This window comes from Gavia stellata, chromosome 8 (genome assembly GCF_030936135.1).
Source record: "Gavia stellata isolate bGavSte3 chromosome 8, bGavSte3.hap2, whole genome shotgun sequence".
Classification (NCBI taxonomy): domain Eukaryota; kingdom Metazoa; phylum Chordata; class Aves; order Gaviiformes; family Gaviidae; genus Gavia; species Gavia stellata.
In genome coordinates, this window is record NC_082601.1 from 18,958,843 (window position 1) to 18,986,331 (window position 27,489).

The 27,489-nt window shown below is 53.5% G+C and overlaps 1 protein-coding gene across 1 annotated transcript; it reads left to right on the plus strand.

Moving 5' to 3' along the window:
• Window positions 1-27,489, plus strand: SLC4A3 (solute carrier family 4 member 3). The gene is made up of 22 exons (XM_059820114.1): window positions 1-54; window positions 1,268-1,424; window positions 4,849-5,180; window positions 5,649-5,791; window positions 6,363-6,574; window positions 12,496-12,647; window positions 13,267-13,447; window positions 14,008-14,143; window positions 14,246-14,420; window positions 14,838-14,934; window positions 16,761-16,945; window positions 19,057-19,270; window positions 19,590-19,811; window positions 20,140-20,288; window positions 21,603-21,797; window positions 22,246-22,452; window positions 23,056-23,145; window positions 24,735-24,901; window positions 25,291-25,544; window positions 25,868-26,037; window positions 26,459-26,632; window positions 27,412-27,489. Exons 1-22 carry the CDS (start codon window positions 1-3, stop codon window positions 27,487-27,489), a joined length of 3,744 nt encoding a protein of 1,247 aa, XP_059676097.1.

A 27,489-nucleotide genomic window follows, 5' to 3' on the forward strand; every position in this document is an offset into this window, starting at 1 on the left:
ATGGCAGCTGGAGAGTCCCCTCCCGTAGGAGATGTCTTCATCGACCTGCAGCAGGTGAGGTGGGAATCCAGCAGCAGCGGGGCCGTTTCTTCCCCGGGGACCGTGCTCCTGCCAGGCTGAGTGTGGGACCTGCGTCCCGGCAGCCTGCTGCAGTAGGAGACACAGCCTCTGTTCCCTGGGGACAGGTCTGCGCAAAGGGTGCCCCGAGGCTGCCCACAAGCCCACGTCCACTCTCTGTGCAGACAGCAAAGTGTGGTCCAGAAAATGCCAGAGGTTGTTCTGTGGGGTCTCTGTGCCTTCACATGCCATTGAGTGGGGCAGGCAAGCATCAGGAGGAGCTGGGCAGCTTGCAATTAGACTCTCCCCATTTAGGCTGGGCTTGGGGCGCCCATGCTAAGGTGAGAGGAGAAGCAGTCTCGCCCACAGATACAAAGCCGCTCCCGGGGCACAGCTGGGAACAGCTGGGGATGTGGGGAGAAGTACAACTAGGCTAAAGCCGCCTTGCTCCCTCTTTCCGCCCAGCACAGACAGATTTGTCACAGTTGGGCCTCCTCCTGTTTCCATGGAAACACGGGAGTCCACAACAGCTCCGCGCTGGCATTTCGGCTATATTGACAGAAAATTTTACCAGCTGCAGCTGCTCAGGAGGCAGAAAGGACAGGAGTCACCTAACGATGCTCTTCTCGGAGCGTCTTCACCAGCAAAAGGCAGAGAAGAGCCCACTGCCTGAAACAGGAGAAAAAGAGGCAGAAAAGCCTGAAGAAGGCATGCCAAGGGGAACAGGGTCCCCTAGGAGTGCTGAGGGGAGGTGGGAAGGCACAGGGTGGTCACTGACCCGAGGGCAGCTCACCAGAGCAGGGATGCTGTTTCCCAGGGGGAAATACAGAGGAGGTCTAAGAAAGGGAGGGATGGCAGACTGGGCAAAGGGAAGGCCAGAGGCCAGCAGTTGGATGTGAGGAGAGAGAAACTCCAGCTAAACTAAAGCTATGCATCTCCGCTGGTAGGAAAGACAGGCACTGACATAGTCCCTTGATACCTGCCACTCAGGGGAGGTGTGGAGGACCGTAAGGTATCTCTGCAGAGTGCAGCTTGGAGGCTTGCCGATCTGTTCTGGCTCTTGGTTTTGAGTGGAGCTGTGCTTCTAAGTGAGAAACTATGCCCCAGCCCTGTCGTGTGGAGCCTGCTGCTCCTCAGCAAGCCTGGCACCGTTTGTAGAGGGCTCTAGGGGTCTGCAGTGTTTGATTCTTGTCTGGCGATTTCTGTGCAGGGCAGAGATCGTGCAGAGAAAGCCTCTCCTGGTGCCGAGGATGATGAGGACTTGGATAAGACTTTGTCAATCGAGAGATTTGGGGACCTGATAAGCAAATCAGCATCAAGCAATCTGGAGAAGCAAAGACGCAGCTACAGTGAGAGAGATTTTGAATGTACGTAGGTTTGAACCATTGTACCCCCTTCCACCCTCACCACTAACCCTCACTCAGCCCCACGTGCTCTGCAGCGTTGTGCCGGGATCCTGCAGATTGTGTTAGCCCGCTATTCACTTCCTCCCTTCAAAGTGCTCCCAGAGTGCTGCGTACACCCAGTTTAGGACCAGTGCCCACAGCCTCTTCCCAGTCTGTTCCCTGTTTTCCCCGTCCCCACGCAGCAGTATAGCTCAGCCCAGGGTGTTCACTCACCTCCTCACCCAGTGTCGGGGACCTCTGCAGCCACTTCCCGCACGTTGAAATTTCCAGTTTGAAACTATTTTTCTTCCATATGGCTGCAAAGAAACATCCAAATATGGCCAGAAGCCAGGCTGTCCTCCCCAGTCTGAAAGCAGATGGCTCCAGTCAGACATGCCTGTGTATTTCTAAATAGCAACCATGAAACCATCAGGCTTATCTGCTCAAAGAAACGACTGCGAAATAAAAATGGGGTGTGAATTTAAAATGCTGTACCTATCTCACCTGAACTCCTCTGATCAGCATATTTATTCCTCTAACTGTCCTTCCATGATGAAGGCAACTAGTCTGCCCAAACTCACTTTGGCTGTAAAACGAGAGTGTGTCCACAAGAGTGGCTGTAAACTATTGCCTGGTGTATGTAGGTGGGTTGCATTAACTTGTAGTAACAGCAGTGAAAGGCAGGAAGAAGAGGCCCCCGGCCAGCAGCCTGCTTGTGTGGCAGACAAGTAGCAATGGTTGGGAGAGTGTCCCACTCTCTGGCTCTCCACAGTCAGATACTGCTTATTTTCCAGCTTAGCTTTGATGGGATACAACCTTGGGAACATTATGTTCCAAGTACCTCACCAGGCTGTTTTCTGCTTGGCCACTCATTTCCAATGGCTGTTGTAAAAGTTTGCTGGTAAAAGTCTGTTCCTGTAGCGCACCCCAGCTGCTCCTTTCTGCTTGTGTCATTTCTCTACAGAGGCTCCATTCAAGTAACACTTTCCACCTGAGCACACAGTCACTCGCGCACATGGCTGCAAGGTGCTACTAGCTTTGCTGTGGGTTGAGTACCTGCCCTGTGCTGGTAGGACTTACCTGCTCAGAAGCTCTGCCTGTGTGCACAGGTGTGTGGATTGGCTTGGAGGACATGAACAATCTGCTTGAGCATGCATGGCAGAAGCTTCTTTGAAAATTTGACGAGAGATTTGTACTGTTTCGAGGTTTTTTTCTTCTTAATAGGAGAGTCCTCCTTTCTTTGTCAGAATCAAGCTTGTTTTCCTCTGAGCTCCTGATGTATCCCTGTTATCTAGGACTACGTCAACCCTGGTTATCGAAGTTTTATACAGTTTGTGTTCTTAAAGCTGGAAGATCTGGCTAGGTCTTTAGACTTCGAAAGATAAGATACCAGGCCATAGAGGTGAATGCTCTCTGGGTTTAGAAATGTTTCCTGCCCTATTCAAAGTCAGGAATTCCTAATATGTAGGCTCTTCCTTCTGGGCTCCCTGTCCAAATTACTTTTTTGTATCTCTTGTTTTAAGTTCACTGAGAAGTGTAATCAAACATCTAGGACACTGGTTTGGCAATAACTTTCCATACAGACAGGAACGGAGCAGGGAAGGAGGGCAGGGGCTGGGCACACAGGAGTTGCAGGAGGACAGGGAGGAAGAAGAGGAAGGCATGAAGCCTTTTGTGTTTGGGAGAGGTATGTGTTTACCACCTCCAGGCCACCTCTGTGGAGACAAGATCAGTTGACACAAGGAGAGCCGAGTGCAGCGGTGAAGAGCAGTGGTCCCCTCTTCTGTGCCAGATCAGCCATTTACCATCACTGCCCTTCCCTGCAACCCAAGGCTTCGGTTTCCTTCTGATCTAAAATGTAAATGTTTCTGTCTTGGGCTGATGTGAACAAGCCAGAAGGAAAAGATGGGCTATGCCCTCACCAGCAGCTTTGTGCTGTAGAAGGAGCAATGAGTGTACGGTTGGGGCCTTCCTTGCTTCTTCTTACATGAGAAATACATGCCTGACCTATCCGTGGCATGCAGAGCAGTGCTATGGGAGTGCAGCAGCGGGGCAGGAGGGCCTTTCTGCCAAAACCTGCAAGTGAAATAGGGTACATCTAGTTAGGTCAAAGAACTAGAGAACACTTTGGAGGAAAAAGTGTTTATAAAGAGCCCAAACTCTTCAATTTGCAGATGTCTGACCATTCCCAGTCTCCTCTAATCTTGCCACAAGCCTCTCCTGCTGAACCAGGGGTGTGTGTGAAATATCCATGCTGTTCCCAAGGGGGGAAACAAGGGAGAAAAGACTTGAGAAACCAAAGGAAAGGAAACATGACAGCAGAACAATGAACCTGCCTGGCTCTCCCAGGGAGAAGGTTATAGCTTCCATTGAAAATCTCCTTTGAAGGTAGTTTTCACTATAAACAGATTTTGCTGCCATGTCACAGGAAAGCTGGGAAGGAACCAAATCAAAACAGGCTGGAAACAATTCCTCAGGAAGAGCTGCTGAGCAAAGCCCCCTTGCGAAGTGGCTGGTGCCCCCGTGATTTCAACTGCTCCGGGTGCAGCCCCAGGATCCGTGCATCCTGCAGACTGCCTATGGGGGGCTTTGTGCCTACAGATAGACCTGGCAGAAACGGCTTTCCTCTCTCTCGCAGGGAGATGCTGAGCTTACGCTGTTCTCTGCATGGTGCGTTATCGTTGGTTTAGAGCGAAGGCTCAGAAATGCCATTAATTTCTTCTCACTCTGTAATTCCCATGAGACCCAGGTCAAGCCTGTATGAATTTCTCTTTGTAGATTAGTTTAAAGAAAAGTCCTTCTGCCCTGTTTTTTACCCTGGTTTTTAAAAGACAGCTTCCTAAGTGAACCTGAATTTCAGAGACTGGTGGGCAGAAGCCCTCACAGTACCTGGGATGCAACTTAGGTTGCATCTGTCTGTGGTTCCTGTGCGTGTGCAGGAGGGACTTTCTGTCAAAGCCTGGGGGCTAAAGAAGGTGCATCTATTTAACTCAAAGAACGCCATGAAGGAAAGAAATGTTTGTAAAGGGCCCAGATCGTGCTTGTTTGAGAATGAGAGAAATGTTTCCCCGTGTTTAGGAAGGGGATGGTGCCTCTGGCAGGCCACTGCAGCTCCGCGTAGCCGTGCGAATGGCTTTCGGCAGCGCTGGGAGAGGAGTCCTGCCTTCCCCAGGGCAGTGGAGCTGCATTGGGGTGATCTGGCACTGCATGGGGGCTGCCTCCCCAGCCACCCCAGGCTGGACACAGCCTGCCGCATCACTGAAAGAGCTTTGCTATGTCCCTGCGGGCTGGTGGCTCTCCTTTCCCTTCCTGGCCCTTGATCTCCAGACCATGCTGTTTCCTGGAGGGGCGTCTGGCAGGTTCCTCCCAGCCTCTTCCTGCCCCTGACTCTCTTTTTCTCTCTCAGTCCACCGCCAAACCTCGCACCACATCCATCATCCCCTTTCCACTCACCTCCCTTCTGCCTTCAAGTTCCAAAAGAGGCCCCCCCGTGCCAGCAGGAGGAAAAAAAGGAGGAGGAAAAAGAAGAAAACCTCAGTACCCCCCTCAGAGGTGACACCCACCATCCAGGAAGAGGACGAGGAGGGGGGAGAAGAGGAGGAAGAAGAGGAAGAAGAAGAGGAAGAAGGAGAGTCTGAGGCAGAAGAGGCCCAGGAGAAAGAGATCTCTGCAGAGTCTGAGGGTGAAGCTCGTGGGAAGGACACATCCCCTAAGCTGGAGCCCCCAAGCAAACCAAAGGCAAGGCTAGGGCATCCCTACCTGGACAGGGCTCAGAGGCCGGCGGGGAGGCAGAGGGAGGGTTGATGCTGGGAGGGTGCCAGGGCGTGTGGTCGTGGGAGTCTGCTGCTCAAGGGGAAGAGGTTGTAGCTGTGCGATATTGTGGGAAGAGTGGTTTTGTCCCTGCCTAGCAGAGATGGGCGCTGGAAGACAGTGATAGATAAGCCATTGCTTGGGGTGGATGCTGGGGAGGGTGTGCGTGACCATTTTGGGGGTGTAAGACCCATGGGGGAAGATCAATGTGGCTGTTCTTAGGGTGTATAGGATATGGGGGGAGCTCAATATGGCCAGTCCCAGGCTACGGGGCACGTGGGGGAAGTTGGTGTGGCCCATTCTATGAGGTGGGGACATGGGGAGGATCTGCATGTCAGGGACTGGGGCGAAGGCTGCCTGCCCTGGCTCTTGCTGTCAGGACCATCGTCTCTGCAGTTCACCATCGGCAGCGATGAGGAGGAGTCCGGCAGCACTCTGGCCCCCGCGCAGTTCCACGTGGAGGAGGAGTGTGGCATCCTGTCCCCTGTGCCACGCTTTGACGACCTGCTGCAGGACAAGGGCCCTGCCTCCCTCCGCAGGTAGGAGAGTGGTGCTGAGCTGCCTGCCACTCTCCCTGACTCGGGCTCGCTGCACAGACCCTGTCCCCGGGGGTAGCGGCTGTGCCCAGCCTGAACTCGCCTGCTGAGCCAGAGGGGACATGGGGCCTACAGGGAGAGCGGCTGAGAGCAACACAGCTGCTCCCCGGGGGGACAGTCACTCCCTGGGACTCCTGTGACCTCCATGGGATCCCCAGGGTGCAGGTTTGGGGGCACTGGGCTGCAGAGATGGAGTATCCTCCCTCCCAGATAACTTGCACGGTTCTGCTGACCTGCAGGCTGGGAAGCCCCAGGGGGCTTGGCCGAGTCGGGGGACCATGAGGCCATTGACTCAGAGGTGGGTCCCCAACACTGACCACAAGCTGATCCCACTCTGCAGTGGCGGAAAGGAGGAGCAGAAGGGGCAATCTTTAGGTGTTGGGACAGGTGACTCCTGGCTCTCCTCAGGGACTTGTTGGTCAGGGCTGGGCCAAGGGACCTCAGCCCCTGAGAGGGGCTAGAGCCCATCCTCACTCAACTCGTTTGCTACCATCAGTCATTTTGGTTCCTACAGCCTCCCCGGGCCTCGGGAACGTCTGTCTCGCGGGTGGGAGAAGCGCAAGCCCTGGGGCCAGGTGGCGAGCGGACAACGGGTTACCTATGACTTGAAGGAGAGGATGTGCATCGGCAGCATGACCACGCTGGAGAGCGCGGCGTACCAGCGCGTCCCCACGGATGAGGCCGAGGCCCAGATGCTGGCGTCTGCTGACCTGGACGGCATGAAAAGTGAGGCTTTGTGACACTACCTATGCTACTAGTGCGCGTGTCCCTTGCTTCTCCCTGCTTTGCCCTCTTCCCTAGCAGCTCCAGGCATGGTCTTCAGCCTGCCACAGGACCTGGTTCTCACCTCCCTGTCCCCCAGCCCCTGTTGTTCCAGCCCTGGTTCCTCTGTGTCAGCTTTGCAGTGTGCACAGCACCGGTCCCCGTGGTTCCAGCACCTCTACTCACACCCACCCCACGGATACTTGCTCCTTCACCTGCCCCACTGCCCTCTCTGGTTCAGGGCTCCCTGCGTTTCCCTGAGACCCAGCTCTCTCCTCTCCTGACACACTTTCCCAGCGATCAGCCCTCTGTGCGACACGCCAGCTCTGGCATCGCAGAAAACCTGAGGTGAGGAGCCTCCCCTCGCCTCCGCTCTCCTGGCGGAGAGGCAGCTGCCCCCTCCGGACCGCCTCAGAGGGGGACTGCCCCTGTGCACGGCGTGAGGGCAGGCAGAAGAGACGTCATGGAAATGCACGCTCCGGGCCCGAGGACATGGAGAATTCAATAGGTTGCTCTGCAGGCTGGAGAGGGAGGGAGACACCAGAGGGGAGCGAGGGAGAGAAGCGGTGCTGCACACACAGCCTGGCTGTCCCCGGGCCACAGGCGCCGCGTCCCTGGGCAGCTGGCACAAGACCCCGTGGCAGAGCAAGGACCCTGCTCCTGAGGAGCTGGTGGGGCAGCCCCCCACGGAAGCATCCCCGGGTGGAGCCAGCCTTCCCAGGACCTCGTCAGTCCCCAGGGGCTGCTGCAGCCGGCACCTTCATGCCCTGTGAGGAGGGGAGCGAGGCACCGGGGCTGGCCCCAGGGCTGCGGTGAAGCCCCCCCAGGGGCAGCTTGCTTTCTGCACATCAGCCTGGCTACCCCGGCCCCTCCTCTGAAGGTGAGTGGCTCATGGCACCTGACCCCTGACCTTCGCAAGGACAAAATGACAACCCTTCGAGAGAGAGAGGAGGCAGCGAAGGAATCGGATGGGGGCAGCAGCCCGGAGGTAGCGATAAGCACCTGCATTCGCAACTCACTCGGCTATGAAGACTTTGATGAATTTGCCTTCAATTTTGAAGACTATGATTTATGGGAGGCCATCAGAAACCATCTGGGCTACCCAGGCGGGGAGCCCACCTGTAAGTACCGGAGCAGTGACCCCACGGTTGCAGCCGTAGAACAGAGCCCCCAGCTAAAGTGCGTATCCCCCACCCTGTGTTTGCTGTCTGCACCCTCTCCGTGTCAGGTTGATCTTCTGGTTTAGACAAGGTATGGTCTGCCCAACTGTCTGCCTGGGGATGCTGGAGGAGCTGCCTGGTGTCTGTGTGTCTGTCCAAGGTCCTTGTACAGATCTGTGTCGTAGTGCTGAGGTGCTTCCCTGCGTGTGTCTCACTTGAGCAGCTCTGAAGGCAGCTGCATCTTGCTGTTTGTGCTTATCAGGATGTGGCCTGTGCCATGGCCAGAGAGAAAGCAGCTGCTCTGAGGTGTGTATAAGGACAGAGTTGTTTCCCCTTCCATCTCTGGCACAAGGTGACAGTGTGCCACTGCTCTCTCTTTGCTGGAATTTGAGACGAGCTGCAGATCCGACAGCAGCGGTGGATATCAGGTTCTCGGCTCTGCACCGTAGCCTAATGCCCAGAGGAAAAAATAACCTAGTCCCTATGTCTGCAGGCTTGAGCGTGGCTGTGAAACTGGCTAATGGGAGGCTAGCCAGGGTGCCTGGAAGGGGGAAAAGAGGAAGGAAGTGAGGGTGGGAAAAGCAGGGAAGGAGAGCATAGGAATCCTGAGAGCGAAGAATGTCTTTCTGTTCTCCACATCTGTTTCCGTACCCGGAGCTGTCCGGGTCTCTGAGCTGTCCCAGGGACCCCACAGAAACCGGAGCCTCGCTCCCACCTCGCACAGGCGGTCCTTCCTCAGCGGATGGTAGTAACTCACAGTTAAAGGGTGGCTTTGTGCGTCACCTTGGGAGTGACACTGTTCATAGCCCTAGCTCTGTGGCAGCTGCCCAAATATCCTCATCCAGATCATGGTCTAATTTTTCAAGGGATTTTAGGAGTGCACACAGGAGGGTGACGTGGCCCCAGAACTTGCCCACTTACCGGCTTTGCACGCAGGAGTGGGGAGGCAGAGTGCTTGCAACAGGGACTCAGGATGCCTTGGTTCATCTTCTGGCTCTGCCACAGCCTCTCTACGTGATCTCAGGCAAAAAGCTTAACGTCCCTTGCCTCCCGGTCACAGCATCATGTTCTCTTTCTCAGCTGGCCCATCTTTACAACCCTTCAGGGAACAAATGTCTGCCTATGTGCTTCTGCAGGGACCAGCAAGTGGGGATTTGCTTCTGATTGGGTCTGATACTTGTTGCTGTAAAGTGATAGGCAGTATAATAGCAGCAAAGTTGAAAATAGAAACTGGCTCCATCAGCTGTCCTGAGCTGAGCAAACTGTACATTAAAAGTGTGAGAAATTGCCCCAAGTTCACCCGGAAAAGGAGGGCTATTCCTGGGAAGGTAGAAGGGGCAGATCACTTCTGCAAGATGTGATACGCATCAGTTATAAAGTGGGGAAATTTGGCTTGCTAACAGTTAACACATTCGTTGATTGCTACAGCTAATACTGCAGGTGCTTGAAATAGGATGTGCTGTACAGTCAACTCCTAATTATTTCTGCACAATGAATCCACACTGTGGATTAATCCTGCAGAGAGAGGTGGCAGAGACACCAGAGTCGGTTCCATGCAGAGCCAGCTCGCACCCAGCCAGTGCCACTTGTTCAGCTACTTACTACCTGGCAGTACCTCTTCCAGGACCAACTTAGATCCAGGGGGAATTTAATAGCTTTTGAGCAGAGCAGAGTGCTAGTTGGACCTGAGCTGGTCTCCTTGCTCTCCTTTCGGTGTTCAGAGCATGGGGAGTGCTGTGCAAGGACACCAGGATGGCAGCAGGGATGATCTGGGAGGATCTAGCTGGTCCTATCACACTGAACTCAGCATCAGCTAGGAGAGACTTGGGCTCTGTGTGGGGCAGGGCAGGGCTTTTTCCAGAAGCCAGCATGGGGTTGTGACTTACTGTATGTTGATTAGCATTTTGTTTAGTCTAATTTGGAATATTCCAAAAGATGGGGTTTCAATCTCTTTTACCTTGCTGTAACTTAACCACTGGGATGCATGGGAAGTGTGCACCATCCCTATGATGCTGGGCTAGCAAGTTGCTCTCTAGTACTGGTACAACTACTCTGATGCCTCTTTCTGGGCTTCCTGCTTGTGGATAGAGGGTAGCGAAAGGAGGGATGCAGGAGCTAACACACAAATTGAAGGCCATCACCCTCTGAATTGGACTGACTAGCACAGGCGCTCTGGGGGAAGACTTTAATCAGTGCCAAGGCGTATTTGTCATCTTCAGATGTAAGCTGGCAGAAGAGGAATTTGGTCATCCCAAGAAATCTGACTGATGGAAGCCAATGCGGCAAGAAGATCTTCTGGAAGAGACTGTAGGAGATGCTGTGTGGGAGGGTGACATACCAGTTTGTCGTAGTGGAGTCACCGTAGGAATCATGCTCTGTCCTCAGACATTGTCACTGGCTCATGCTCTGCTCTTGGGGAGCACTGGAGAGGAGGTACAGCAAGAGCTGTCCTTGGCTGCTTCATCTCACCCTGGGGAGTTTGGCTTCAAGCAAGGAGGGCAGAGCACATCACTCTTTCGTCTCAGTCCAAGATCCTGTCCTGAGTAAGGACTCCAGACTTCAGGCCCTCACTTGAGCTTGACTTTCATTTGGGGGAAGCACTAATCTGACGGGGATGCAGAAAGGCTCTCTGCAGAGCAGCCTGGAACACCTCAGCTGGGCTCTGCTTGGGGCTCCCAAAGCCGGTGACCTCCTCCAAAATTAAGCCCGTGTGTCCGCCCTGCTCCTATGAGTTGTCTCCCCCAGTTGGCATCCCAGTGGCCACAAACACTGCCAAGGGAGAGCAGCAAAGTGGATTGCTCCTTTCTTCTGTAGGGCTCTGGAGGTGTGCCTTCACCGGCTCGCTCTGAGTCTGCAGCACTCCAGCTCCTGTCCCTGTCAGCGAGCGTGGGAGTCACTGGAGATGCTGGCAGGAAACTTGTCTCCTTCCATTTTATCTGTCCTCCAGCCATTCGGTGGCTGAGGCTGAACGCCTGTGTGTGGTTTCTAGGGCTGTTGCTGAGGAGTGCTGCATGGCAGGTTGGCGTTGCCACGGGGGAGGCTTGCTGTGCTCTGGGTGAGCACTCTGTCTTGCTGGGCAGAGCATCCTCTGGCCCTGTTCTTCTAGGGACACGGTAAGAATGACTCCCAGGATGCACAGGAGAATCAGAAGCTGCAGGGATTGGTGCCAGATACCAAGATAATCTGCGTGGTGACCTGTTTGTTTATGCATGGATCAACACCAAGTGCAATGAAGTGGCTGCCGTGCACGCAGGAATTGAGAAATCCATGCAGAAGTCCGAGGAAGGCCCACACGTGCACAGCTTCCAGAAAGATTCGTAGCGGTGGGCAGTTATTGGCTCCTATCGACATTGCAGTGCAGTAAGTGGAGCAGGGAGGAGTCCAGCTGTCCATGGGATGTGCATCAGCAGGGCAGCCAATGGGGGAAAATGCCCTGAGGGTCAGTATTGATTCATTTTATATTTAATTTAGCGACCCAGATTTCCAAGGAGCAAGGCCATGGTATGCCTGGCCTGATGCTGGTCTGTGTCTTTCTGTGCCAGAGATGCACGGATATTTTCCTGCAACATCAAAGAGACCACTTGGCCTTCAAGACCAGTGCTTTTCACTACCTCTCATGCCCTGAGAGCTGCAGGTCTTGAAGCCAAGTGCAGAAAGGTATGTGGAGCCTGAACATTCATCCCAGCCAACGGAGAGCTGCCCTTGGTCCCCCAGGGAGAAGACCTTGGCTTTGCCTTACAAGCAGGGCCAGCAAGCTTTGATGGACCGAAGCTGAGCAAGACCCCTGACTCCATGATCTACCTGGGAGAGCCTGCCCATCCTGGAGCAGGGCTCTGAGGCTTTCCCCATCCCTATGGGATGTCTGTGCTGAGGAAGACACACTTACTGTCTCTGGACAGTGTCCAGGGAAACTACTTTCCATGGCAGGCTGTTGCCCAGGTGCTGTTTCTCTGGAATTGCAAATGGGGCTGGCACAGTTGTAGCCAGGTTTTGGTGGGTGCTGGCTAGCCAACAGCACTGGTAGCTTGGTGGTGGGTCTGGAGGCTTCAGGAGGCTTTGATTCAGCCAGCCAAACTCTGTAACGCAGACCTTTCAGAGGGCATTACAGTGGCACTGCAGATCATCTAGAAACAGCGATAGCTGGAGTTAACTGCCCAGCCTCCATGCCAGCCCCAGTCTGCACTGTTATCCTACAGTCTCATCGCACAATTAAATAAAACAGCCATTGATATTTCTATGCGTCTCCCAGACCAGCAGCTAAATATCCTTCCCCTTCACTGCCCTTTATGCTTGCTGAGCACCAGGCCTTCCTCCAGTGGGAGAAATGAGCCCCAGCCAGGGCCTGCCTGTGCTGTCTGGGCACAGGGTTGTGCAGACAAGGCTTCAGGTTGCTTTTCGTTGAGGAAGTATGGGAAGGGTTCATGCCCCACTTATTCAGGTACCATGAATAAAAGCTTTTGCAGTGATGCCCCAGTGTATGCACAGCCTGGGAAGAAGCCTTCTTCTTGAAGGAATTAGCTGTCAGATGTCTGGAAGAGCTGCAAGTAGGTAGATGAGGCAGGAAGGATCTTCAAAGGTCTGGAGGATGATGGTGAGTGGTCCAGCTGCCAGGGCTTTGCTAGCATAAGCTAATGAGAGAAGGGTGGGCTTGGATGTGTTTCCCTATCAGACAGTGTGTTTCCACTAGGCACACTGGTGGTCTTTTTTCCTTTCCAATGTCTTCAGGCCACCGTTTTGAAGATAACCCTGGTGTGAGGAGGCATTTGATGAAAAAACCATCTCGGAGTCAGATCACCAGGACAAGCAAAAAATTAGCATCAACTCCATCTGTCAAGAAAAAGAAGAAGAAGAAGAAGTTGGATAGAAAGCCCCATGAGGTATCCATGTGCTGTCCTCCCACACTTGTTCAGAAGGCATAAATCAGGACTAGAAACAGGCACTTTGTAAAGTAATAAATGTGTTTTCAATATAATTAATTCTTTACATGACCTTGGGGGTGACATTTCAAGCTTTTATCCATTATCATGAGGGCTGAAAAGACACTTTTTTCAATAAAAGCAGAGGTTTCTCTGAAATCACAAAGCTTCAACCTTAGGAAAGACGTTAAAGAGTCACAGAAATGGTAGTGCTGTTGTGGAAGCTGGCAGCACAGTAACACCACCATCTCTGGTAAGTGTGGGAAATTTGGGGAGAAACCAAGAAGCAGGCAGAGGACAAAACTGTCACGGTTTGGTAGAGGGGTGCAGCACTGCATCATTTTCTCTCTTCTGCCCATGCCATCTGACTTGGAGCTTTCTGGTGCTTCTGCCATGCTGCCAGTGATATTTGTTCTGGCTGCTTGTTTTCACCAAACCTCTGGTTAACTAAGCCATGTTTGCTCAGACAGTGCTTTAGACCAAGTGGTACCTTGAGAACAAACCTGAGGCTTTCCATGTATTGTTGATAGAGCTGTATGCATCTGGGGAGGTCTCATGTCCTCGCTTGAATTCGCACTAGGTGTTCGTGGAGCTGAACGAGCTGGTGGTGGATAAGAACCAGGAGATGCACTGGAGGGAGACGGCCCGCTGGATCAAGTTTGAGGAGGATGTAGAGGAGGACACAGCAAGGTGGGGGAAACCCCATGTGGCTTCACTGTCCTTCCGCAGCCTGTTGGAGCTCAGGAAGACGATTGCCCACGGTGAGTCAGGAACCGTGGGCCAGGGTTTGTGTCTTGCTCTGGGACAGGTTTTGCTGGACAGCTTCTGTCGCTGTTTGGCCCCTCGCTGGAGAGACTCCAACAGTGTCCGTGTCTAGGCTCTGTGTAGGGTCTGTAGAGACAGACAGTCCTGCAGCCCATTTGCCAGGGTTTGCATTAGCCCGAGAGTGCCTGTGTTGGCTCCTTGCCTTGCTTTGCTGCTCTCAGGCACGTGGCAGCTGTGACACTCAGCTGTGCCTGGGCCTGCAGGTCTTTGACCCATCTTTGGTGTGAAAGGTCAAGTTCGGTCAGGGTGGGAGACCAAAACGAGAGGGAGGTACCAGAGCTACTAGTGCATCTTGGAGCTTTTGGATTCTCTTGGGACAAGGGTTTACACAGAGGACAGGGGACACCTGGACTTGGGGCATTTCTCAACTGAGAGAATCCATACCCCAGCCAAAGCCTTGCTCCTGGCTCCGGGTGGGACGGCTGTGTCCCCAGAGTGTGTGTGCAGCGGGGAGCGCTGCACACTAGGAGCAGGGCTCTTCCCCTCCTGCTGGCAGGTGCCGTCCTCCTTGACCTGGAGCAGACCACTCTGCCCGGCATTGCTCACCTCATGGTGGAGACCATGATCATCTCTGACCAGATCAGAGCAGAAGACCGAGCCAACGTGCTGCGCGCCCTGCTGCTGAAGCACAGGTGGGTGGCACGTGGCTGAGGGCTGCCAGGGCTCGGGGTTATCTGCGAGCCCCAGGTGGCAAGGGAGGTGGGTCCCCTCACGGCCACCACTCTCCCCCTCAGCCACCCCAATGATGAGAAAGAGGGCTTCTTCCCGAGGAACCACTCCAGCTCCAGCATGAACTCCATTGTGGGGAACCACCACCACAACCACACCACCGACACTTGCGTGCCCCTCATGGGGGAAGAGCGCATTGAGATGGCTGACCCCAAGGCCAATGAGACCGAGTGCAAGGAGGTGAGGGTGACATGGGGGGTTACCGCTTCTTTTTCCACACCCTGGGGACAACTGTTAGCCAGTGGCAGCCCTTGGTGCCCACCTCTGGGCCCCTTCATGGGGGGCCTTGTACTTGCAAGGGCTGAGCTCCCCCGGATCACTTGGAGCACTAGAAATCAGGTCACTGCGTTATGATTTCGGGACCTAATTTTAGCCTCACGCTGTATGCAAGTATCTGCTTGAGCACGCAATGGCAGCAATGGCCCTGGCACTTTCAGGGTGGCTGTTTGCTGTGAGGGTGCCTCGTCTGTGAAGCAGGGTGTTGGGCGTGCAGCCGAGGCAAGCCCGACTGCAGATATGCCAGTGGGGTGCAAGGCTGTGCAGGGAAGTCAAGGCATGGGGACTCCGTCCTTACTTGTTTCTATTCTTCCCTGGCAGAAAAACCTGCATCTCCATAACTCTGAGGGCCACCGTAAATACCTGAAGCTGATGGAGAAGATCCCTGAAGATGCAGAGGCCACAGTGGTCCTTGTGGGTAAGAGGTGGCATGTGAAGACCCCCAAGGCCAAAAGAGACCAGTTCAGATCCTGGTCTCATCCAGCTGCCTGTGCCCTCCCTCCTGAGGGGTATTTGGACATCTTGTACATGTTCCCAAAGTTCAGCTGGGAAGGGAACCTTGTACACTTTCTCCTTTGGTGACGGCACACATTTTGTCTGTCTATAGTAAGCATAAGGGGTGCTGGGGTAGTTATTTTCTTAAATTAAGAAGTACTGAATGTGAAGAGCTTGACAGACCCTGCTGCTGGGAGCTGGGGCCAAGCTTAGAGGAGAAAGTCCCACCAGGCTCACCAGAACATCCCATTTTGCAGCTCAGAAGTGGGGTAAGTGGTGCCTGAGGGACTGATGGCCAGGCACTGACGGCTAACGGGCCTCATGCTGTCCTCTGACCATCGCTGCTCTCCGTCTGGCCTCTTCACACCTCACCAGCAGCTGGGACCTGCCCTGGCCAGTATTGGTTGCTGGCTGTGTGTGCCAAGGAGCTTTGAGTTTATGGTGACACCTGGCTGGTGGCAAGGTCTCGGGTATCGGCCATAGCGCTGCCAGGAGATATATCTCTGTACAAGAGGGCTGGGCTATGGGTGGGTAGGCTTGAGCATCAGTGAGCTTGGTGCCCTCTGACCACAAGAGTAGTCCTTCTCAGCACTTTGCTGGCATTAACATCTCAGCAAATGTAGCTACATTTTGTGTATATGTACACTACAAGCAAAGTAAATGTCATTCCCTATCCAGTAGATGAAAAGCTTGGGCAAAGAGGCTTGACAGCTCAACCAAGCTGATACTTAACCATGATGAAGCCAAATCAGCTTCATAAATGCACTTTGAATAGTCAGACAACTAAACACTGGCCATTTCTGAGGTAAGGCTGTGTCTTGGGATTTGCTTTGCCACTCGGATGGCCCAGATTTGCCAGTCTAACACAGAACACAGCTTTTTGCTTGACACAGATGGCAGAAAGATCAGTAATGATGCCAGAGAAATACAACTATTCAATAAACATTAGTGTTCGGTATGGGAAGGAAGCGGCTGGTGTGCTAGAGGATGCAGGAGTACTTACCAATCTGTTAGGAATTGAGGAGGCTGCCAAGCATTGATGAGATGGGGACACTGTAAAACAAACTGTGCAGTTTGCACCTATGAGTCTTTAGAGAACTGGCTCATTTTCATCTGAAAAAAAAAAAGTCTAGGAATTCAGAGAACATATGAAAAAAACAGAAGAAAGCTCATAGCATCAGTGCTCAAGAAGGAAAGGACAGTGATCCAGTACCTAAAGGTTGTTTAACCTGACATCCTTCCCAGCCAAAATAATGCCAGAGCTAATATGGGATTCAATTAATAAAAAGCTAAAAGATAAGAATGTAATTATTGCCAAGCAGTGAGGTTTATGGGAAATAGGTCATGTCAAGCAAACCTGATTTCATTCTTTGATGAGATTAGAAGTTTGTTTGATAAACGTAACATGTAAGAGACTTCCTTCCATAAGGCAGTGGCTTAGTGGAAAGCAACCTTCTGATTTAAAATTGGCCCCTTATAGTGTAAGTAGAGCCCATGCACAAGAGATTAAGAATGGGCTAACTGGGAGAGCTAAAGAAAGTAGCACTGCTTGAGAATAATCAGTGAACAGTCCTTGGCATGAAGCTCAGCAGTCCTCGGCATGAAGCTCAATGCTACGTCAGTGGTCTGGAGACAAGTACAGGACTGCAGGGCTTGTGGGAATCCCCGAAACCCCTGTTTCCACTGTTAAAGGCAGCCCACTGCAGCTCACCCCAGTGATTAACTGCTCAAAACATTGCCTCCTGGTAGGTTGTGTGCAGTTCTTGGAGCAGCCAACTATGGCCTTTGTCCGACTAAATGAGGCCGTCTTCCTGGAATCTGTCTTGGAGGTCCCGATTCCTGTCAGATTCATCTTTGTGCTGCTGGGACCGAGCCAGGCCAACATGGACTACCATGAAATTGGCCGCTCAATCTCCACCCTCATGTCCGACAAGGTGAGGAGCTGACAGGCGGTAATGCAGGGTCAGGCGAGGGAGCGTTGGTAGCTCCTCAGAAGTCAGTCCTGGGATGAGAGTGCTGAGAGATGCTGTGCTAAGGCGCAGGTGGGGCAGGCAGGCATGAGCACCTGGGATTTTTAAGAGCAGCCTGGATTGACCATGTTAGGATACTCCAGTACAGAGGGAAGAGTATGACAGATGCTTGACTGGGACAGAGAGTGCTAGGCTGGATGAAGAAGAGGGCTGTACGTAAAAGCAGGAGCAAAGGACTGCCCAAGGTTAGAGGAGCTGTGTTCAGTTCACGTTTCACAGAGATGAGGGGAGTCTGAGCAGTGCCTGTAACCATGATGCCTGGCCCAGGCCACACTGATGAGAAGACCCAGCCATGCCTGGGGACTGTTCGTCAGGAGTTTGGATGAAGCTTTCTAGCTGAGTCCCATGGCTGGGGCGACCATGCAGAGGAGCATATCCGTGCAGGAGGAGAAATAAGGAGGCAGAAAGGTTTTTCTGCCAAGCATGTGCACTGCTAGAAGTCCCCCATCTGGCTAGATAGCAGGAAAGTGAAATTTGTTATCCTGGTAAGGAATTAAAGGCAAAGAAAAAACAATCTGAGCATCTGCTGCATACATCCAGGACAGGAGAACCAGAGGTTCACAGGGTCCTCCTGGCTGGTGCAATGTAACTATAACTGAGTAACAAACCTGCCTGTCCTGCCACCAGTGCACATCTCTCCCTGAACTGGGGACTAAAAGGTCCACTCAGAGCAGGTGGGTCATGGGCAGTGAGGGGTCCCAACTGAAAGATCCCTTCCCAGGAGTTGCAGAGGGCTCAGCTGAGACCATGTTTTGAGCCAGAAGAGGTGAGGTGCCATATTCCAGCTTCAGCACTGCATTTGTGGGCTGATCTCACTCATCTGAGCCTCTGCTCCTCTGTTGCTGGAAGAAGGGAGCCAGCTGCCGCAGCTGGGGCTGGCCATACCAAGGTTACACAGTGGCTGGCGCCATGAAGAGACTATGATATCATTTACAGCTTGAAGCTGTGGCTCCAGGGAGTCTGTGTTATACAAGGACCTTAGCTGTCCCCTACCTGCTTTACAGGCTGTTCACTTGTTCATCTTCCTCCAGCCCTTTCTCTGCAGGCACCTTCCAGAGGCAATGCAGCACTTCCGCCTGTTTGCCAGCACCTCCCTGCCTGTCTGCAGTAGTGCTGTCCCCTCACGGTCTCCTTGGAGTCTGTCCTTGTCATCTTGCCTTTGCTGTCAGGACTATCTCCCCTTTTCTGCCTGGTTTCCCTTGCATGGCTTCCCTCATGCTGTAGACTCCTATTTTCCCTCCCCCTCCCATGGGGAGACTCCCAAGAGTCTCTTATGCTCCCTGCTCAGGTCCTGCGTCTTGTGCTTTATCTGCGGTGCTTTAGGGCTCCAGCAGCTTCTCCCTCAAAACAAACCCAAGACCGGACTATGAGGATATTGGTCTGTTGCGGAGTCCTAATTTTGAGCTGCAGGGACAGGGAAAGTCTTTCATCTCTGTGGTGCCTGGCTTCTGGTACATCTCTGAGCTGGGCGCTGGATGAGAGCCCTGCAGGACCAAGCAATGGTATGCAGAGCTTGTAAAGAAAAGGATCTTGGCTTGATGCAGCCATAGTGATCTGGCGTGAACACAGGCACAGGCTGGCCAGGTGTAGCATCTAGCCTAGGGAAAGAGAGGCACCAGGCTAGCAGGGAAGCACAGATCTGATTTTGTTTGGTGGAGGGATCCCACGAGGGGCAGCCTGTGGTCTGGTGGAGTGTGCAGCTGGCAGAGGTGCTGCAGGAGCATGATCTTGGGCAAGAGCAATGGGGCTTGGAGAAAAGCAGGAGCAAGGAGGTCACTGGAAAGGATGGACAGGGTAGGGAGGACAGACATGGGATTAGGTGGGACACTGGATAGTTGGACAGGAGGGATTCAGGAGTGTGGGTCATAGAGTGGCAGTAGTGAGACAAATAGTGGGTTGAGGGAGTGGGTTGTTACTGTATGGTCACAGCAAGCATTGTGTTTCCAGGCTGTAGATAGCTGGGTGCAGTCTCAATCTGAGCCTTCTCCCTCTCTCTTTTTCCCTGCCCCTCCCAGCACTTCCATGAGGCTGCATACATGGCAGATGACCGTCAAGACCTTCTCAACGCAATCAACGAGTTCTTGGACTGCAGCATTGTCATCCCCCCATCGGAGGTGGAGGGGAAAGACTTGCTCAAATCCATTGCCACCTTCCAGAAGTTGCTGCTGAGGAAGAGAAAGGAGAGGGAGCAGAAGTCCATGAAGGAGGGGGCTGTCCAGGAAGCCAAAGGTCTCTCCACTCACATTTGGGCAAAAGAATTTGTGCCTAGTGCCCTGCATGCCCCAGTGGGCCCTCCTCTCACAGAGCCTGGCAGAGGGGTGAGCGGGGCCTGGGTCCCGCAGCGGGGAGGGGGGCAAGGGGAGGCAGGACAGTGGTTGTGGGCAGCTCTGGCAGCTGGGGGCAGCTGGGGGCAGCGAGATGTGCAGTCGCAGAGAGCCCACCAGCTTAACGCCTCTGAGGAAGGTCTCCACGGGGTATGGGGGAGTGGGACAGCCCAAGGGCAGACCTGCATGCCCCTGCTCAAGCCCTGCCCTCTGTGCACCTCCAGAGCTGTGTGAAGTGAAAGCTGAGGAAGAAGAGGAGGAAGCTGAGGACGACCCTTTGAAGCGGACCGGAATATTTTTTGGAGGTCTGGTTCGGGACATAAAGCGCAGGTACCCCAAATACCTCAGTGACATCAGAGACGCCTTGCACAGCCAGTGTCTCGCGGCCGTTCTCTTCATCTACTTTGCTGCTCTCTCTCCTGCCATCACCTTCGGGGGACTCCTAGGTAATGGGCCTGCTTTCTGGTCTGCTCTGCACGCTGGGACACTGGCTGTGTCTGTGTGATGCTGTGTCGGGGTGGGCTTCGGTGCTGCTCGCTCAGGGAGAGCGGTGGCACTGCGCATCGGCTGCTGACTTGTCCCCTCCCTGCCGCTTGGCCTCTCCAGCCTCGGCTCCCCGGGCTCCCTCGGTGTTCCCTGCCCAACACAGGGGACCTCTGACTGATGGGACGGGGACCTGCCTCCTCTGTCTGGAGCTGTGTCTGCAGCCTGTCTGCCTGTGGTGACGGTGCCTGTGTCCAGGCTATAACACTTACACGTTGTTCTCTTTCCCAGGAGAGAAAACTGAGGGTCTCATGGGGGTCTCCGAGCTGATAATCTCCACCTCGGTTTTAGGGATCCTCTTCTCCCTGCTTGGAGCCCAGCCGCTCCTGGTCATTGGCTTCTCAGGGCCTCTGCTGGTGTTTGAAGAAGCTTTTTACAAGGTACATGTGAGGCAGTGTCCGTGCTTGGCACCCGCTCGCTCTGCCCTCGTGCTGGAGAAGGCAGCTGGCGTTTCTCAGCTCCCCAAAGGAACTGTGGTGATGCGGACTCCCTGGGTCCTGCCCGGCTGCCCTCAGCTCAGGCGAGGCTGGCCCTGGCTCTGCTGACCCTTTGCAGGTCATGCCGTAGGGACTTCTGCCTCCTGTTGCTGTATCTCGTGGGCTGACCCGCTTGAGGTGTGACAGTGGTAACAGCACTCCTCTACCTCCTGACTGTGAGGGGAGCATCATCCCCCAACCCTGTGCTGCAGCCCATCCTGGCACAATGAGCACTTGTAGCTGCAAGCTAAAAAACTGGTCCATAATACTTTCTTGTTCTTGGGGCTTCCTTTGAAGATCAATTCACAACTTTTACCTGTGTCCAGGTTTCCTTGTATGGGAACCTAACAACATTCAGTGTACCACCCATTTGGGATGTCCCACGTACATTACTCCCACCTCTCAGGATGAGCCCAAGGGTGTGTGCAGAGATCTCCTGGCCAGCCAGGATGGACATGTTTCTTTCTCAAGTAGCATGACCTCTTCACTGTTAAAAGCATCCCTGTGCCACCGTACCTCCAAGCAGTGGGTCTAATCCTTCTCCTTTTTTCTGACTCCTACCGTTTCTGGGCTTTTAAAGCATGGTTTTTCCTACAGCTAGATTTCCACCTTGGTGTGTCAAGAGTTTGGAGCTGGCGATGCCATTGCACAGTGGAAATTTCTCTGCTCTCCTGTGACCTCACTTCTGACTGACTGCTTTGGCTTTGCCCAGTCGTGGTGTACGAAGGTGTACCTCTGCTCTGTGTGAGGGCACCGTCTGTGGTGGAAAGCTGCAAAGGGAGGGGTGTGATTTGTGCTGGAAGTATTTGGTGTTGCTGTGTGTGGACATGCATTGGGACATAGCAGGCTGCTCAGGCTCTCCTTGGCGGGGAACAGGCTTGTGCTGTTGAGTGCATGGACCAGTGGAGAGCTGTGTTTGAGTAATGGTGCCTCCATATGGGTTGGATGGGGAGCGCCATGCGTGGGATGGCTTCAGCAGAGACCGAAGGAGGTACTGTTAAAAAGACCGGAGCAGTAAAGACCTGCTTGGTGTGAGCTGCCTGGTGTTAATGCAAAGTCTGCGAGTTTACCTGTGACTCCAGCCCTGAATTCACTGTCTGTGCTGGATGCCCAAGCACATATGGATACTTTTTTCCAGGAGAGTCTGATCTTAATGAGGAGGAGATGCGGGATGCAGCCTGAGGAGCCATGAGTAACTCCTTCCCCTTTCCATTTCAGTTCTGCCAGACACAAGGCATTGAGTATCTGACAGGCAGAGTGTGGATTGGTTTGTGGCTCATCGTCTTCATCTTCATTATCGTGGCAGCTGAGGGAAGCTTCTTGGTGCGCTACATCTCGCCCTTCACCCAGGAGATCTTTGCTTTCCTCATCTCTCTCATCTTTATCTACGAGACCTTCTACAAACTGTACAAGGTGAACCTTCCCCAGGGAGATGGGCTGCCGCATCTCTCAGTCCCCCAGGAACCTGCTGCTTTAGCGTACAGGAGGCAGGGGAACAGGGCCAGCACAGCCACAGCTTTCCTAGGCGTTCTGCAGAGCAGTTCTTTGCTGGCCTCTCACACCCCAGCCCAGCTGGCCCCTGTGCCACCACAAAGGCTGGCAGGACGAGCCCTAATGCCTGTCTCCCCTTCTCTTCCTGCAGGAGGCATTAAAGAGGGGACACTTTTCTCTCCCCAGCCCTCTCCAGCTGGGTAGGTTGCGAGGCGAGGTGATGGATGCTGGGATTGTCCGCGCCCACCATCTACTGCCCTCACCTCTCCACAGAGCAGGACACCTCCGCATCCCCCTGCCCCCAGTAGTGACAGTACCCCCCTGCCCCTCCTTGCAGTGACAGTGCCTGCTGCTTCTCTCATCTGCCCAGGTATTTGCAGAACATCCTCTGCTGAAGTTTTACCCACCGAACATGCAGAGTGGCCTGAATGCCAGCATGCTCTCTGCGGATGCGATGTCACTGGGAATCAGGATGCAGCCCAACACCGCTCTCCTTTCCCTCATCCTCATGCTAGGCACCTTCTTCATTGCCTTCTTTATGCGCAAGTTCAAGAACAGCCGTTTCTTAGGAGGAAAGGTGAGAAATTTGTGGGACCCAGATGTTAAGGGACGTGCCAAAAAAATAATGCTTCTTGCTACGGCCCTTTGTTCTCCCGAGCATTTGGACCGTCCCCCAAAGAAACACCAGCAATCCCTTAAATAGCATGCAGAAGGGATGGTAGCCTGACCAAGGCTGCAGACCAGAGGTGGCTGTCGATAGTATCTGCACTGTCCTGCTCCAGTGAGCTTTGCTGAAAAGTCCCCTGTGCCTTTGGAAAGCTGCTTTGGCTGTATACAAATCTGTTAAACTAGAATATAGGAGGGAGAGCTTACAGCTTGTTCCCTTTGGACATCTCTGTACATGCTGGTCATCTGTGTAATACCTGGAGCGCCACATGAATAGGCCAGCTGGAGCAATTAGCCAGTCACTTAAGCATGGCTGGAGAACTGTTTGTTATGCGGGCAGTGGGATGTGCGGTGGGTCAAGGCTGGGTTCCCTTGCCCTGCTCATCAGCAGTGCTCAGCTTTGCAGTGCTGCCTGGCCCCATCTGGGGCTTCGCTTTACCACAGGCTCCCTGTAGCAGGGTGGGTGCACAGAGCTGGGCCGTTCCCTTTGCCAGCGAGGGTGTTTGTTCTGCAGGCTCGGCGGATCATTGGAGACTTCGGGATCCCCATCTCTATCTTGGTCATGGTGCTGGTGGATTACACCATCACTGACACATACACGCAGGTAGGCACCAGCGCTGACCTCAGAGCCCCTCCTGCAGCCCAGCAGTGATCCCTGCAGCACCGTGGTCTGCTCTTGTGCAACGGGGGATTTGTATTTCCTGCCTCTTTAGCCATAACAACGCAAAGCAAACAGAGACACTCCCTTCATCTTCACTCCCACGCTGAAGGGAAGCTCCAAGGGTCTCGCTGATACGGGGACCAGAGCTACAGGGACTGGAGTGCCCCGGTATCCCTCTGGTATTCCAGCTGTTAGTAGGGGAGGCTTTACGGGACTGGAGAGATTCAGTGCAGTTAATTTCTCCTTTGTAACTCTAAAAACTTGCAGTCTATCAACAAGACATAAACTGGTTATGCATACTGAAGGGGGTGGCATATAGAGTGGTTTCAGTGGGGTCCTTGTCATGGGTTTAGTACTTAACATATTTACACTCTCCTTGATTATAAGCTACTAAATATTTTGATCACTTTATCTCAAACACAATGATCTCTTTCCCAGTTTATGCATAAACTTAAATGTTACCAAACAAACCCATCTCACAGGTTTCCTTTTTTCCCCCTCTTTTTTAGTAGATGTGTAGTTATATCTTTTTGTTTTGGTATTTTTTTCAACTAACATCAGGAAAAGGGTGAAAGGTAGTTTCTGCTCAGCATGCAAGCTTTTTATCAAGACAGCCCAAGGCTTAACGGAATCCAAATGCATTTTTATTCATTTAAATTTCAATGAAAAATCTGGTTTTATCAGACGTTAGTAAAATCATGTACTTTGTTACATCCTTTTCATACCCTTCTACACTTCTACAATTATTATCAAAAGCATTATCATTTCAGTATTAACTCAATGTATGTACAAAGCTTTCCCAGAAAACGGTACTTAGTTACACAGCTTAGCTCAAGTACGAGCATTCCAGGAATATTATTCATACTTATGCTGATTAACATAAATGCAAATCATAAACTCTCCCTGCAGTGCTCACGCAGGCAGATAGCAAGAACTGCTGTAGAGCAGCACAGAGCCAAGAGTTCAAATGCTGGTGAACGGAGGGTCGGGACGATGTACAGCAAGGCATCTGTGTGGTCTCTGATGGGAGCACAAACATGATATTCCCTCTGAACATGATCAGAATGAGGTCATTTCCAGAGAATGTGGCCAGTTCTGGGGTCCACACTGCAAAAACAATATTGGAAAAATGTCTCAGAAGAGGCTTGGAAAGTCTGAAGAGCCACCTCAGAGAAGGGTAGGCAGTTCAGGACACTTGATTTGTCCAAGCAGAGGTCAAGGAGCATTTTAACCACGGTCTGCAAGCACTGACAGAGGGGTGGGGTTCCTGAGGGAAGATATTTCCTTGGTCTCTTGGACAAAAACCAAGGGAATTCCAATAGCTGAATGAAAATGAGACAGGCCCATGCTAGGGGGTGTTTTGCACTGAAGGGGATTATCCATGAGAAAGTCCTGCTCAGGTCAGGGCGGCTATCTCATCATCTGAGGTGTTCAGACCAGGGAGACCAGGAGGATCAAGGCTAGTCCTGTGTGAAGCTGTGGGCACATGTGTGTTGATGAGTAACTGCTGGGTTTTGTGGCTACACCACCAGAAGCTGAATGTCCCCTCTGGCCTGTCGGTCACATCTCCTCACAAGCGTGGCTGGTTCGTTCACCCCATGGGCAGCAGTGGGACCTTTCCGATGTGGATGATGTTTGCCTCTGCCATCCCTGCCCTCCTGGTCTTCATTCTTATCTTCATGGAGACACAGATCACTACGTGAGTACCTCCCCCGCTAACACCAACCATCACTAACCCCTGGGCAGGCGAGGCTGGGATGGGTGCTGGTGCTATTCATGTAGAGATGCGCCTGGCATCCCGGCGGGAGAGCAAGGGCAGGATCCTGGCCATTTCAGACTGTACCTTCTTGGGTTCTCCCATCACCTCTTGGCCCTCCTCCTGGCATACAGTGTGATGGAGACCTGCCTCAGCCAAGCACAGGAGGAAACCTCTAACGTGAGGTTGACAGCCATCGTCCCTCTCCTCAGCCATCTCCTTGTTGTCCCCATGTGTGCCCTCTCCAGGGACTGAACGTTGCCCCCAGCCACAGTGCTGTTCCTGGGCACTGGGCTGGGCATGGCACTGACCCAGGCTCTTTTTCTTCCCAGGCTGATTGTGAGCAAGAAGGAGAGGAAGCTGCTGAAAGGCTCTGGCTTCCACCTGGACCTGCTGCTCATTGGCACTATGGGGGGGCTTTGCGCACTCTTCGGGCTGCCCTGGCTGACCGCGGCAACGGTGCGCTCCGTCACCCACGTCAATGCCCTGACGGTCATGAGCAAGGCCATCGCACCAGGAGAGAAGCCCAAGATTGAGGAGGTGAAGGAGCAGCGTGTGACCGGAGTGCTTATTGCTGCCCTTGTCGGTGAGCCTTTGCTTGGGTGAAGGAGTGAAGGGGCAGTTCAGGGCCGACCACTTGAATCTCCTGGTAGCATCCATGCCCCACAGGCCAGCCTGTGCTCTGCCTGCTCGCTGCAGGACTGGCCCCACCTACACTCAGCTCTCCTCTGGCAGCCTTCGGTACACCTCCATGGTCAGTCCGTCTCTGCAACCCTTCCAGCTAGACCCCTCATGAGCTTCCTTTCCATTGCACCCCAGGACAGACAGAGAGGGAGAGGGATGGAGGCTTAGGTGCTGTGTGGAGGGGCTGGTGTGGGACACACCATGCCCTGAGCTCTGTCTGTGCAGGTCTGTCCATTGTGATGGGGAATGTGCTGCGGCAGATCCCACTGGCTGTGCTCTTCGGCATCTTCCTCTACATGGGGGTTACGTCACTCACTGGCATCCAGCTCTACGAGCGGCTGCTCCTGATCTTCATGCCATCCAAGCACCACCCTGACCACATCTATGTTGTCAAGGTGAGCAAAGGCAGGTTGCAGGGAACCAGGTAATGAGGAGCAGAGGAAGAAGAGGCAGGTGAGGGGAGGATGGTGCTTTGCAAGAGTGATGCTTGGCTTGGTGACCCCACTTGGCTGCAAGTTTGTGCTGATAGGCTGCTCAGAGGATTGTATTGCCAGGGTATTATATGGACAGACTGTTTATAGTAGTGATGCATTGCTTGAGCGGGTGTAGGGACACTGCACTGCCAGGTGGGTATGCTGCTAGGTTGCGCAGAGGCTGTTGTGTTACGGAGTTCTGCCTTGCTGTACAGTACAGGCAGGTAGAGCGTGCAGCAGTGTTGCGTTACTGTACTATGCTGTGCAGAAGGGTTATGTTTTGCCAGTTGGGTCTTCATTAATCTGTGTGGAATGTGTTCTTAGACTGGATTTACCTCCCTAGGTGAAGACCTGGAGGATGAATCTCTTCACCTGCATTCAACTGGCCTGCATTGTGCTGCTCTGGGTGGTGAAATCTACGGTGGCATCCCTGGCCTTCCCCTTTGTCCTGATCATGACAGTGCCATTGCGACGCTTTGTGCTGCCCCGCTTCTTCCACGACAGGGAGCTCAAAGCGGTAAGCAGATTACTGTCCTCACAGTCTAGCTTGCAACACTGGAGTGAGTTTGAGGAGATTTGGCAGACTGAGGCTGGGAGGTCCTGGCCAGGCAAAGTCTTGTCTTTCCCTGCTGTTCTCTTTGTTCAACAGCAATAGGTGGGTGGATGGCTTCCTCAGAGCTTGTAGCCCTGGGAGTGCAGTGTGGGATGGATGGGCACCCTAGGGCACGGAGACAGAGGATCCTACCACACAGAGGCCTGGAATAAGGGTTTCCTCTTCCAACCTTCTCCCCATTTGTGGCTCATTCATCAAGAGACACTCCATTTCCCCACTGAGACAGCAGCAAGGACAGCCCAGCAGCACACCAGAGCCTGTGGCTGCTTGGCACAGGAGCACGTAACCACAGTGCCGGGGTGCTGGCAGCTCCTTGAGTGCTGGCAGCTCCTCTGCTGCTGCCAACATCCTGAGCTCCTGTTGGAGAGCCGCCTGGAGCAGCACCCAAAAGTGGGTGCTGCCAGCAGGGGAGGAGGGAGGAGCTGCTGTGCTGGACAAAAGCCCCAGTGATTCGGGCACTGTCAAACAAGAACACTTATAGGAAAGGGCATCAGGCTGGGGATGCATGGATGGGCATGAGGGGCAAAAAAAGGAGCCTGTTGGGAGGGGAAGGAGCAAGAGCTTTGCTCTTCCCAGCGCAGCCCAGCTGCCTGGCTCGCTGTGCACTGATCCCTCCGTGCCAGGCTTGACCCTGCGCTGGGGGTGGCTGTGGCCTTCAGAGCCCGGTCTCTGCCTCTCCCCAGTTGGACTCGGAGGATGCAGAGCCGAACTTCGATGAGGACGGCCGGGATGAGTACAACGAGCTGCACATGCCTGTGTGA